Raw genomic sequence first — 12409 nt, forward strand, 5'->3', positions numbered from 1 at the left:
CAATCAGTCAGTCAGTCAGTCAGGCACTCACTCACTCACTCACTCCCGTAACTTACACACCTTGCACGCACCTCGCCGTCTATCCCGGCACGGGCACGGCACTCTTGCGCCGAGACTGTCAATAGCCCTCTTGGTCCGATCCCGTAATTGCAGGCGTTTGTACGTTCGTTCGTTGTGATGGAAGGATTCGCCCGGCCTTTCCCGCCCAGCTTCGCAAACGGGTCATCCTCGGCCGGCATCGGGATTGCTAGTCTGGGCCCCGATCCGGGGGACTTGCCTCTGGATATCCCCCTAGGCATTGCCGATCAAGCGTGCAAGGAGTGTCGAAGGAGGAAGGCAAAGTGTAACAGAGCCATCCCCACTTGCAACCTCTGTGTCAAGTACAGGAGACACTGCCTCTACGAGAAACATTCTCGTACGCCATTGACAAGGAAGTCCGTTCACCCGCTCCCCTAGTCCATCGTCGTCTTGGACCCTTCTGCCATTCCTCACCAGTTGATGCTGACTCCCATACAGACATCTTACCGAAGTTGAAGAGCGGCTCGAAAGAGCCGAAGCGCTTGTCAGGCAATTGCGCTCTCTTCTGCCACCACATCTTCGGGGGATCAACTCTGCTCCACAAACACCGCTGAGAGACGAGCCTTTCGATTTTACGCGGCTTGACCAATCCTTCCCTTCCTCGAGCGAGGTGCCTCAGCATGATGAGGCCGATGGGACAGGAGACATTCAAGCTCAGGGGGTTCAATTGGATGAGCACCCGCACCATGGCGCGGAGATTGAGCCCCCGTCAGCGTCCCCAGGCAAAAAGGTGACTGAGCGTAGGAGAGCTTTTGCTCTAGCACCTACGGTTACCGAAAAGGAGAACTCTAAGAATGTTCCCAACATCCTAGAGAGTCCTCCTATAGCCGAGGATTTCGAATGGGACGAGCGGGTAACTTTGGACTACACTCCGTTTGGGTCTGAGAGCCCTCAAGAGGATGAAGGCGCTTCTGTTGTTGACGGAATGGCTTCCCTCACCGTTAGCGAGAAGCAAGGGGGCTATCTGGGCGTGGCCTCGGGCGCAGCCTTGCTCCGCATATTGGAACCGTCGCTGAAGAAAACTTCTCCAAGGTCAAGACCGCTCTTAAGTTCCAATTTGCTCACCACACAGCCCAACCCAAACCGGCATATCGCTGACACCATGATTGATGCCTACTTCCGAATGTTCCATCTCAGCTACCCCATAGTGCACGAACCTACCTTCCGAGCACAGTACTCGCAAGTGATCTCTCGTCCGCATGGCGATTCGTGGCTGGTGCTTGCATATGTTGTTGCGGCCATCGGCGTGTTCACTTCGGCTATTTCGATGGATGACAATCTTGACCTCGGCCTTTTTGCCCAGGCCAGGTCAATTCTGTCTTTCAACTTCCTGGAAATTGGCAACCTCACGCTCGTTCAAGCCTTGACGCTCATTGCGAACTATCTGCAGAAGAGGGATAGACCCAATTCGGGCTATAACACTTTAGGTATCGCGGTCCGAATGGCCATGGGTCTAGGTCTACACAAGGAATTCCAGGGTTGGAACATCTCCCCCCTGAGCATGGAGATTCGTCGTCGTGTCTGGTGGTCACTGTGTGTATTCGACAGTGGTGCGACCATAACGTTTGGCAGGCCCCTTGTCTGGCCCTTTGAAGGCATAGAGGTCTCGCTGCCAATGAACGTGGATGACCGGGTAAGTTCACAACATCTACATGCTCTGAAACGTTGCTAAGTTCATGCTACAGGAACTCACACCGATATCTAAGTCCTATCCGCCGGAAAGCAAAGGGGTCACTCCATACACGGCAGTCGCAGCTCAGGCAAAATTCCACCTGGCAACGAACGCCATCTACGCTCGGGTGATTTCAAAGCCTCTGCCCTCAGCTGAGGAGATCCTTCGCTTGGACGAGGAACTACTTGACTCGTGGCTAGAGGGCATCCCAGCTTTCTTCCGGGAGAACGCTCCCGTACCGGAGCGGTACGCCTTCGCCAAGGACGCATTACAGTGGCGGTACAGAAACATCCGTATCATCATGTACCGCCCATTCGTGATTCGCAAGGCTCTCCACGCACGAGACGGCCGCCGTGATGATGCATCACCGGAGACTATGCGAGCGTACGAACGATGTCTTGAAGATGCCAAGATCACTATATCGTCAATTCGTGGCTACTGGGCGGTGCACGAGCACAACCGCTTTGGAGCCTGGTATGCGCTGTACGTGTTATATCCATCCCCTTTTCTCGTCATGATGAATTATTCCTAACATGCAACAAGGTATTACATCTTCCAAGCCGCGCTCATCCCTTGCATCTGTCTCCGCAACGACCCTGCCTCGCCGCAGGCCTCAGACTGGCGGGAGCAGATCGCAACAACACTACAAACCATTGCCTCGCTGGCGTCCGTCACGCCCAGCGCAGGCCGCTGCCACCAGGTCATCTCCGAGCTGTGTGGCCGCTATCTCGACGCCGCCGCCGCCACGCCAATGTCGGCAGCGTATCTACAGACGGACGGATCGCAGGACGACGGTCCCCTAATTGAGAGCAAGGACACGATTTCCCTGGGCGGGAACTCGCCCTACGTGCCCGACGCGGGCCAGGTCTCGTTCGACGACCTGGGGCCGATAGACGAGAGCCCGCAGACGCAGATCAACAGCGTCTTCACGATGATGTGGCCTAATGTGCCGCCCATGGAGGCGGCGGATCTAGTAATGGGAGAAGACGCATGGATGGATTTCTTAATGGGCGAGGGCGCCGGGGACGATAGTAATGTCAACTTGGATAATGATGGGCTAGGTATGATGTAGTCGCTAATGAAGAGCTGTCAAAAGAAACAACCGTCCCCATGCCTTCTTTGTGAAATGGCGGGAGCGTCGTCTATCTTGAGATCAAATCCGTTATACGTAGTTCTCTCAGCATCAAGCTAAGCAGCCGGGTCTTATCTCTTGTGAGATTTAGGGGTATCATCGTCACTCGCATATCAAATTGAGAAGCTAAAGCCCTAGTTAACGTGGCGGCGTGGACGGCAACCCTCCTGCTCGCATTGAAATTTGAAGAGGCAAAACCGAACCTCGCAGAGTGTGCTGACGACTGTCAGGGTTGACGCCTTCGATGATCCAGAAATTCTCCGAAGATGGAATCATGTGGGAGATCAACAAGATCATTCATGAAAGTCTAGCGGGTGATAGCGTGCACAAGATGATGGCTAGAGCTCTAGGAGAGGTCGCCAACATCTTGAACATGAGCTCTAGGATCACGCGTAGGAAAGGTTGGGAAGATGTCAAGTGGAGGTTCGATTGTGCGGGCTATTAGGCATAAGACATGATCAGATCGACAGTAGAGGAAAGCACTACGTTGCACGAAATGAGCCTACGTGTCCGATATAGCGTCCGATCTAGTTGAATCCATTGTTCTAGATTTTGATGCTGTGCAACCCGTTCAACGACACCTTGACTTGCCTCGTCAATTATCTATCAGCCTCATTACGCCGTCTTCCCCTTTTCTGCCGCCAGTGCCTGGAAGCCGTGAAGGAGATCCGCCTTCAGGTCCTCCCACCCCTCAACACCGATGCTGACCCGCAGCAGAGTCTTCGCGACGCTCTTGTCCGTCATGGCACGCCATTCGATCAGACTCTCCACGCCGCCCAGACTGGTCGCATGATGGAACAGGTGCAGCTTGCTAGGCAAGCGCCGCGCATCCTCGGCATCCTTCATCAGAATCGAGAACACCGGCCCATAGCCCTTGGGCATCTGCCTCCTGAGCCACGAGCCCTCCTCCTTGGCCGCGGGCTGCAGGCTCGCGTGCTGCAGCCTGTCGACCGTGCGGCCGACCAGGCTCTCCCGGTCCTCCAGCTCGGCCGCCAGCCAGCCGACGAGGCTCGCGGCGCTGGCGCTCTGGCGCTCGACGCGCAGCTCGAGGGTGCGCAGGCTGCGGACGCCGAGCCAGCCCTCGAGGCTGCCCATGACGGAGCCGAGGAAGAGGCGCTCCTCGCGCAGGCCGTCGAGCCAGCCGTCGTCGCGCGCGCGCCGTGGGTGCACCGCCAGCACGCCGCTCAGCATGTCGCTGTGCCCGCCAAAGTACTTGGTCCCCGAGTGCATGGCGATGTCGACGCCGTACGCGAACGGGTCCTGCAGCGGCGGCGGCGCAAACGTCGCGTCCACCGTCAGGTAGCAGCCCAGCTCGCGCGCCAGCTTCGCGTAGAACGCCAGGTCCCGCGCCTCGCCGGTCGGGTTGAGTGGTGTTTCCACGTGCATCACGTCGCCGGGCTGTAGCTTCTTCAGGTCCTCTGGGTCCTCGAGCTCGAGCTGCTCCAGTCCGTTCAGCTTGGACAGCACCTTGATGACGCCGTGGCATCCATGGTAGCCGCCGCCAATAGCAACCCTCTTGGGGTTGAGGAAGACCAGCATGGCATGGAAGGCGGCCAGACCGGAGCTGTAAGTGATAGCTGGACCCTTGAGGAGACTCGTCAAGATAGCCTCGAAGCGAGTGGTGTTGGGTGCGCTGTCGCGGCTGTACACATGGCTGTCAAAAGGGGCATTTGGGTCGGTGTTGTTCCAGGCAGACAGCTTGTCCGGATCACTGTTGTAGCGGAAGGTGGTGCTAACGTGCAGGGGCGGCGCCACGGCCCGGTGGTTGTTGATATAGTCGTCTGCATGGACGGAGAGCGAGGACAGCGACAATTGATGGTCAAAGTTGGAGGCCAAGTCCGCAGCACCCTCCGGGACGAAGGAGGGGCCGGCCTGTGCTGGCCGTAAGCCGGACGCCGAGGTGTCGACCCCGGCCGGCGCATGGCCGTTGGAGGCCGGAGCTGATGATTGATCCGCCATGTTTTTCTCAAGTCTAGACTATCTCTCGAGTCAACGCAAGAAGTAAGAAGATCAAGTAGAAAAGCCAAATTTAGGAAATAGACGGGAGGTCTATAATTGCAGTGGACCAGGCTCGCGAATCATGTGTGTGCGCGCAACGGCGGGCGGCGTGCTGGGTCTTCAACACATTCTGCATGGTGTAGTGCGTGACGTGACGGGCTTGACACATTTTGGAGCGGGGCTGAACCTGCCAAAGCTGAGTCTTGAGCCGTCAGTTTCCAGTGGTAATTCCACCTAAATTGGCGCAATGGCTGCAAAACCGGTGCGCCATGAGCTGTGTCAGTCCTGCTCCGGTGTTAGCGGGACTCCGCTATCGGGCCACCTGCGGGACCTGGCGGGCGGGACTTGCGGCTCGGGCTCTGTTGATAAGACCCGGGATTTGCAAGATCGATCTGCCTTGCTAGACCCTGAACGCTACAGATCCGCTTGAGGTTCTGCAAGGTACTATCAAAAGGGATGTCAAGAAGTTGATCCATGCACATAACAGCCGTTTGATCATGCCAGTGGAAATCAAGTTCACTGATGGCCTTGAAAGTTGCAGAGACAGTAATTGAATTCATTAGCATTAAGGAGGGGCCAATATGCCCCTGCCCTGATCATACGAGTATATCTAAAACCCAGCAATGCTCCAGTTGACTCCGTACCCGTCTTTGAACGAGTGTTCTGTGTATAGCCCGTGTCTAAGTGTCATAATGCTGTAGCGAGTGCGCCCGATGTCAGTTGGGCTCCAATGAGCCGTCTGTCCATCCTCCCTATATCCCAAAGCAGTCGAATTGTAGTATATACAAAGCTTTTCGTATGTAATAAGTCGAGTGGCCGTTTATGACTGGACCTCGGTCTCTACCGAGCCGGCGGTCCCAGGCCTATCCATCGCACCAAGCTCGGCACCCTGGCCGCTCTGGCCGCGCTTCCGGCCTGAGATCAAACTAAACCTCGACGCAGTCGGGGAGCCAGTTGATGTTGGCTCTGGGTGGGAGTCTCCAAACTTGGAGAAAAATCCGCGCTTCTTTGGTTGTTGCTGCTTGGTGTCATCGTTCAAGCCGACATCCTCAAAGTTCTCCTCTTGTGTTGGTGGCTCCTTCTCGAAGCGTCGCTGCGTGAGGGAAGAGCGCGGCATGCGAGGGAACCTTGCAGAATCGAGACTCTGACGGGTAGGGGCATCGTTCGCGACGATGGGAGAGCGCGCCGTGATATCCTGCGGGGAGCGAGTCAATAATCAGCAGCGCTGGCAATTGAAGGTGGGGAACATACAAAGGAGCGGCGGTATGAATCAAAGGACTCGCGCGAGATTGAGAAGTGCTCGATGTCGCCTGTGGTGCTCAGACTCCTCGAGTCGGTCGACTTCCTCGACAGGTATTTCCCCGGCCAAGTCGCCTTGTCTTCGGTGGGAGACGGCTATAGGCTCAATGTTAGCGCTGAATGGCTCGCCGTATGAGGGGAGGAGCGACTCCGTACGGGAAGGTAGACACCACTGTCATTGACGACTAGAGCGGTAGATGTCAGCCGGGTGCGTTCAGCGATAGCAGTGGCCATTGACCAGTCGGAAGAGGGGGACAATCCGAGGCTTACCGCTCATCTTGTACTCGCCATTGTCCTGGCTCTTTCGGCTGGCGACGCTGAGGGCTGACGAAGCCTTGGAGCCGACGGTGTCGACTCTTTCGAAGCCGGGGGTGGCCTTAGAGCCGTCGGAGGAGCCGGGGCGGACATTCTCGTCCTGAGTGATGGCAATGCCAGGGCGTCTGGCGAAGGGATTGCGAATAGGCATGGTGTGGAGCCGTGGCAGTGATGACGTCGGAAACGTCGGAAGCGATTCTGCAAATTGGAGACGGAGACGCTTGGGCTGGCGCGCAACGGTTGCAGCGGTTTTCTATGGCTGGATGGCAGGAAAATAGTGTATCATGGGATGGGTAAGAAAGGGATGAGGAGATATGGCTGTGGTGGTTTCGAATAAGAGGCGGGAGGGAAAGTCTCTGTAGTTTTGTGGTGGTGGTGGTGGTTAAGGTTGTTTGACTGACGATGGGATGGAGATGGGATTGGTTGGGCAGGCCGGATCAGGGTCAGGTCAGAATCAGATTGTCTTGGAAATAGCGTATTTGCAGTACTAGAGTAGCGTATTGTCCCACTGTTGGAAGGTTGGAAGGTTGGACGGGAACGGCCTCGGGGCACACAAAGCCAGCAGCGCCCCGACCGATGGATGGGGTGGGAGGGTGGCTTGGACTGAGGGGACCCTGCCGAACCTGGCTGCTTTCCCAGCTGCAGGTAAGTTAACGTTAGACTTTTGCACCAGTCGCATTGCATCCTTTCCCCTTCCACAGACGAGACCGTTTGCCCAGTTTGGTCCACCACCTCACCACCTCGCCAAATCGGCCCTGAGGATCAGCGACATCCGATTCAAGTCCAGAATCTTGGATCCGCCGTCAGATCTTTTCTTCGACTGGGCCGGCCCTACGGCCTCCCTGATCGGCAGCCCCTCTGTGCACTCCATCCACTCGAGCCACTCTCTCTTCAGGCTGTCCCTCCATCACCACCCGAGAATCGACCAAGCAAGCCCAGCCCGAGTCAACGCCGGGTCCGGCTCATTGGCCGTCACGGCCGATCACAGTCTCAAACCTTTCAATTGAGTCGCAATCAATCCATAACATCTTCCAATGAGGGCATTCCCAGTGGGTTCCGGTCCATCCGACATAGCCATGCTCCATGCTCGCCCTGCTAGCCGTGCTGAGCCCTCCTGTCGGTCCATGTCGATGATCCATTCCCATCCCATCCCCTGTGGTTCAAGCCCTTCCCGCTTCCAGAAGATCTACCCCGGATTCTGTTCCTTGTTTGCCACCGTGCACAAGCCTGGCACTCCCCCAGCAAGCAAGCCCGCTGGGACCCTGCAAGGCACCAACTACTGCATAGTATGCCAGTCTTGTCGCTACGCCCTGCCAAAACACTTGGTTTAGCGTGCCAAGGCATCGATGATGTCTTCAGGTCAAGCTAAGCTGGGAAGTCGATGCGTTGCAAGCCGTCGTCATAAGCAGATGGATCATGCATCCTCTCGGGGCCACGTTTTCCGTCACATAGTGTCGCCAGCGCGAACTCAGCTCGCTTAGTCACTTCACCTTACTGTCTGTGTCTGTGTTTGTGGTTGTGTTTCTTGAACGGGCTTTACTCAATTGTGTTTATCGGCAAAATTCACGACAACTCGAGCGAACCCTTCAGGATTTTCCTCAGCAACGTAGTGGCCCGCATCATTAATGACCGCAAGCTCATAAGTCCCCTTCTCATGAACTTCACCAAACATCTCCTCCGCCTGCGCAGCATGCCTGCTCTCCTCCCCGCTGAGCCCTAGCGTCGGGACCCCGCACTTGCCATTCTCTCTCCACCACTGCTCATTCTCCTTCGCATCGAGCAGGAACGCCCGGTACACCTCAAAGCCGCAGCGCATCGCATCATCGCGGCTGTATTCGCGGACGTAGTAGTCGATATCCTCCGCCGTGATGGCGTCCCGGTTGAAGATGATCTTGTGGAAGAAGTGCTCCAAGTAGATGCGGACCTGCCGCTCCCCTGACACGAGCTGCTCCGGCAGCCCTGGCACGCAGTGGAAGATGAAGTGGAACTGCTGGATCGCATTGTCCGTCCGGTCGCGGTAGTAGACCGCCGTGCCGGGCAGCGGGCACTCGCCCCAGTTCAGGCTCTTGACGCGGCCGGGATGCCGCGAGGCAAGTGCGTAGGCAATCATGCCGCCTATATCATGTCCGGCGATGTGCACTGGCTCTTTGATATCCAAGTGATCTAGAAGAGCGACAATATCAGATGCCATCAGCGTCTTGGTGAAGTCCGTTCCATTCTCGCTGCTGAGCTTGCTCGAGCCTCCTGCACCACGATAATCGGGGATGAGAACACGGCAGCTGGTAGCATGTCAATCATGACATAGACGTGTATAAACTTTACCCACTGGCTCACCCTGCATTTGTTATAGGCCTGATGACCTTGCGGAACTGATATGCAGTTTGTGGGAATCCGTGAATGAGGACGATGACCCCTTTTGGTGCCTCGTCTGGGATACTATCAACATAGGCCAGATATACACCGGAGTCGAGCACAGCCGTCTGGTATGTGAAATCCATTTTGACTCAACATTTCAAGAGTGAAAACGGCATGGTAGACGACGGGGAGATTGCGATCAAGCTCACGATCGTGATTATTGTATTCAATGAGCCGATGATGTCATAGCGACCGCCTTCTCCTACTATGACGCTCCGTAAGCTGCTCCGTGAACTCCGACCACAATATTAGGAAATAGATTTTCAATAGAGGACAGAAGAGCGCTACCAGATACATGCCTCTATACATCGGTCCGTCCGGGCATTTTCGGGGTCGTATTGAAGGTCAACCGGTCTGTAGCACGGGCCCGGCTCCGGTCCCTGCTACCGCACCCCGGAAGTTTTTATCACGGCGGCCGTACGTCTTTGAATTGACCCATTTCCGTGAATATTTTATTAGAAGCCCATTAAAGTGCTCAATCTGCGAGTAATTGTCGCATGAGTCTCTACATGTCCTCCTTAACTTCTTCTCTGTAACCTATCTCAGCCTCGTGCAGCTCAAAGCGGCTTTAGGGGCAGGCACTTTAATACGGCGGTCAAGCCCAGCAACATCCATTTGCCTCAAATTTCTCCAATATCACCTGAGTCTTGTACGTCTGTCGTTTATATGGCTTAAGCCCTCTACGGGAGACTTTCGCAAATTGCGTTGGGAATGAGCATTTGACGATGAGTGACTCCGGAGTACCGCGTCCAGGGGTCTGGCGTGCCAAGCCACTTTAACACCCGACCCGCTACAGGGATCCCCCGAAAGCCCCAAATAATTTGACATCACGTCCTAAACTTCAGGAGACCTTTCCCACAGCCAGCGCTCTTCTTACTACGGACCTCAGTCCCAATGCATCAAACCACCCACGCCGCCATCAGATGAGCAGCAAAAGTAGAAGAAGCAGCAGCAGATGAAGCGGCCGCCCTCCCGATGCTCGGCCTCCCCTCTCTCTTCCGGCTGCCGTCCAAGCTCCGCCGCCGCGCCCGCCGGCGCCGCATGGCCACGCTCCTCGGGCTCTGCGCGCTCTGCGCCCTGCTCCTCGTGCCCTTCTACCTCATCTACAAGCCGCCGCGCTTCGTCATCCGCTACTTCGCCTACCGCTGGCCCGACGTCCTGTGGGAGGTGACGCTGCCGCCCGACGCGCAGAAGGTCATCGCCCTGACCATCGACGACACGCCGTCCGAGTACACGCGCGAGATCCTCGACGTGCTGCGTGAGAATGAGGCGCACGCGACCATGTTTGTCATTGGTGGGCAGGTGTCCGGTCGCGAGGAGGTCCTGCGGGAGATAGTCAAGGGCGGGCATGAGCTGGGGAATCACGCCATGCATGACGAGGCTGCGAGGGGCCTGACGACGGAGGAGCTCGAGGAGCAGATCTACAAGACCCAGGAAATGATACGGGAGGCATACAAGGCGGAGGGCAAGGACGGGCCGCCGCACCAGTACTTTCGGCCCGGGTCGGGGTTCTTCAGCGACCGCATGCGGGCTCTGGTCGACAAGCTCGGCTACCGACTTGTGCTGGGTAGTGTTTATCCGCACGACCCCCAGATTAGTTATTGGTGGGTGAACGCTCGGCACATCTTGAGTATGGCGCGGCCGGGTGCCATCATCATATGCCATGACAGGCGGAGCTGGACAGCACCGATGCTGCGAAAAGTGCTGCCGGAGCTGAGACAGAGAGGATATCGCGTTGTCTCTGTAACAGAGCTACTGAAAGCGGCCAAGATCTGATTCGGTCATTCTATTGGGCATAGCGTGGCGTCGAGTATGAGGATAGTCACAATACCATAGCACTTCTTACACGTTGGATATACAAGACAGGCTTGTCTTCTTATCTAAGATTTCATTATTCAGGACGGACTTCGTAATGTCAAGATGTGAAACGTGACCCTTTCTCTTCCTCTCTTTTAGGTACACATGCGCAACTTTATTTTGCAAATGACAGAGAATTGTGTGGGAGGAACCATATTCCCAAAATAGGATGTCCTATCTTAAAGAGAAATCCAATTTTACCTCCAAATCGCCAAGGGTTACCCCCCACAAGCTCCAGCTTTCATCAGCGTCGATATGTGCCAATTGTATACACGTGCGTCGGCTTGCGTGCTTGTCTCGGTAAGATTGCCCTTGCTTGAACAATAATGCGGGTTCCGATAGAAAGCGCCTTGTATTTACGACAAATGACTTCTTTTTGTTCCGCTTCAGCAACGCTTGTAATCTGTCCGCATTCGGTGGGAGAATGTCTTCAATAAATCGATTGAGAGTCATATAATGTGTTGCGGCTTTCTCAGTCACCTTATTGAAAAGAAGTGATAAGTTGACTCCATCAATGGGTTGATCCTTCAGCAGCATCTCCAAGATGTCCCATCGATCATAAAGATTCCCAATCTGATGTTCATATATCCAGGTCGCCATGTCCATGATGACGAGTAGTAGTAGAGGCACGCTTCTAGAACTTCCCCATTCGGACCGAGACAAATTGTCTCTTGTTTCAAAGCACTCGATTCTATCCATAGGACATGCTCCTTTTTCCAAGAGCTTACGAACCAAATGCCTCTTGTTTCCCATCGCTGCAGATAGCAGTATATGATGTGTTCTGCTGCCCCTCAGCAGCTCTGGCATATTTGTTGTTTGTTCGAGAACATAGTCCGTCAGTCCATAGTGTGCAGCTAAGCTGAAGAATCTCAAACCTTCAGGGTCGTCCATGACATCTCTCAATGTCGAACATAGAGATGGACCCGGTTGCTTCGGCATGATGCCCAAAGGCATGGACCTCAGACTGCGATGAAAGCCTTCTAGGAGAGCTGTGGGAAGCTCCTCTTCAAAACCGATCTGCATGGCACCATAATGGTCTCTCACGGCGTCTATCTGGGAGGGTAAATCTGATAATATTAATTCGGCAAGGAAAAGACGATAGTAAGTCTCTATTTTTGTGACCCATGAAAGTCTATCAGTTTTATATTCCAATCGAAATCGCTCAAGGACAAAATCACGCAGGGTTCGATGGAAAAACTGGACTCGCTCTATGGCCTCAAGGGGTTTATAGCTAAACTGAGACAGCATTGACGTAGTCTCAAGCAACCCCTTCGTTAGGCTTTTCAGCTGTAATCGAACATCTTGCGCGGTTTCTTCATAAGATCGCCAGGTTGGTGGTCGCTTTCCGTCGCACGGTGGAAATTTAGGGTCATTCAGCTCGCCAACAAACGCGTACATAACACTGCTCAATGGTGGCCAGTATGGGCGATGAGCTGTCATCAGCAAAAACAGTTCAGCCCGTTTTCTGTCGTCCGGGCTAAGAGATTCCAGTATTCTCGCGTACAAATCGCCGATGTCCGACGGCATAACGTTAAGTTTATGTTCCAGTAACTCTTCTTTGTCATGGCGTATCATTCCCTCCAACAATGAAATCATAACTAGGCGTGCCCACAGAAACACCCCTTGGGATTTGTCAACCACTT

The 12409-nt window shown here is 54.9% G+C and overlaps 5 protein-coding genes across 5 annotated transcripts; 2 read left to right on the plus strand and 3 right to left on the minus strand.

Moving 5' to 3' along the window:
- Positions 1-1180: 1180 nt before the first annotated feature.
- Positions 1181-2822, plus strand: UCRPA7_7240 (putative zn 2cys6 transcription factor protein; the record flags this gene model as incomplete). The annotated part of the gene is made up of 3 exons (XM_007919773.1): positions 1181-1711; positions 1764-2233; positions 2294-2822. 3 exons carry the CDS (start codon positions 1181-1183, stop codon positions 2820-2822), a joined length of 1530 nt encoding a protein of 509 aa, XP_007917964.1.
- A 675-nt stretch (positions 2823-3497) lies between these two features.
- On the minus strand, positions 3498-4841 carry UCRPA7_7241 (putative cystathionine gamma-synthase protein; the record flags this gene model as incomplete). Its single annotated transcript, XM_007919774.1, has 1 exon — positions 3498-4841. The coding sequence occupies one exon, from the start codon at positions 4839-4841 to the stop codon at positions 3498-3500; it is 1344 nt and encodes a 447-aa protein (XP_007917965.1).
- Positions 4842-5700: 859 nt separating this feature from the next.
- Positions 5701-6645, minus strand: UCRPA7_7242 (hypothetical protein; the record flags this gene model as incomplete). The annotated part of the gene is made up of 3 exons (XM_007919775.1): positions 5701-6075; positions 6132-6275; positions 6418-6645. 3 exons carry the CDS (start codon positions 6643-6645, stop codon positions 5701-5703), a joined length of 747 nt encoding a protein of 248 aa, XP_007917966.1.
- Positions 6646-8034: 1389 nt separating this feature from the next.
- Positions 8035-8992, minus strand: UCRPA7_7243 (putative alpha beta hydrolase fold protein; the record flags this gene model as incomplete). The annotated part of the gene is made up of 2 exons (XM_007919776.1): positions 8035-8773; positions 8829-8992. The coding sequence occupies 2 exons, from the start codon at positions 8990-8992 to the stop codon at positions 8035-8037; spliced, it is 903 nt and encodes a 300-aa protein (XP_007917967.1).
- Positions 8993-9884: 892 nt separating this feature from the next.
- UCRPA7_7244 (putative chitooligosaccharide deacetylase protein) lies at positions 9885-10685 on the plus strand (the record flags this gene model as incomplete). Its single annotated transcript, XM_007919777.1, has 1 exon — positions 9885-10685. The coding sequence occupies one exon, from the start codon at positions 9885-9887 to the stop codon at positions 10683-10685; it is 801 nt and encodes a 266-aa protein (XP_007917968.1).
- Between the last annotated feature and the right edge of the window lie 1724 nt (positions 10686-12409).

The sequence above is a fragment of the Phaeoacremonium minimum genome (assembly GCF_000392275.1).
Source record: "Phaeoacremonium minimum UCRPA7 unplaced genomic scaffold PA7_03_scaffold_504, whole genome shotgun sequence".
NCBI lineage: Eukaryota > Fungi > Ascomycota > Sordariomycetes > Togniniales > Togniniaceae > Phaeoacremonium > Phaeoacremonium minimum.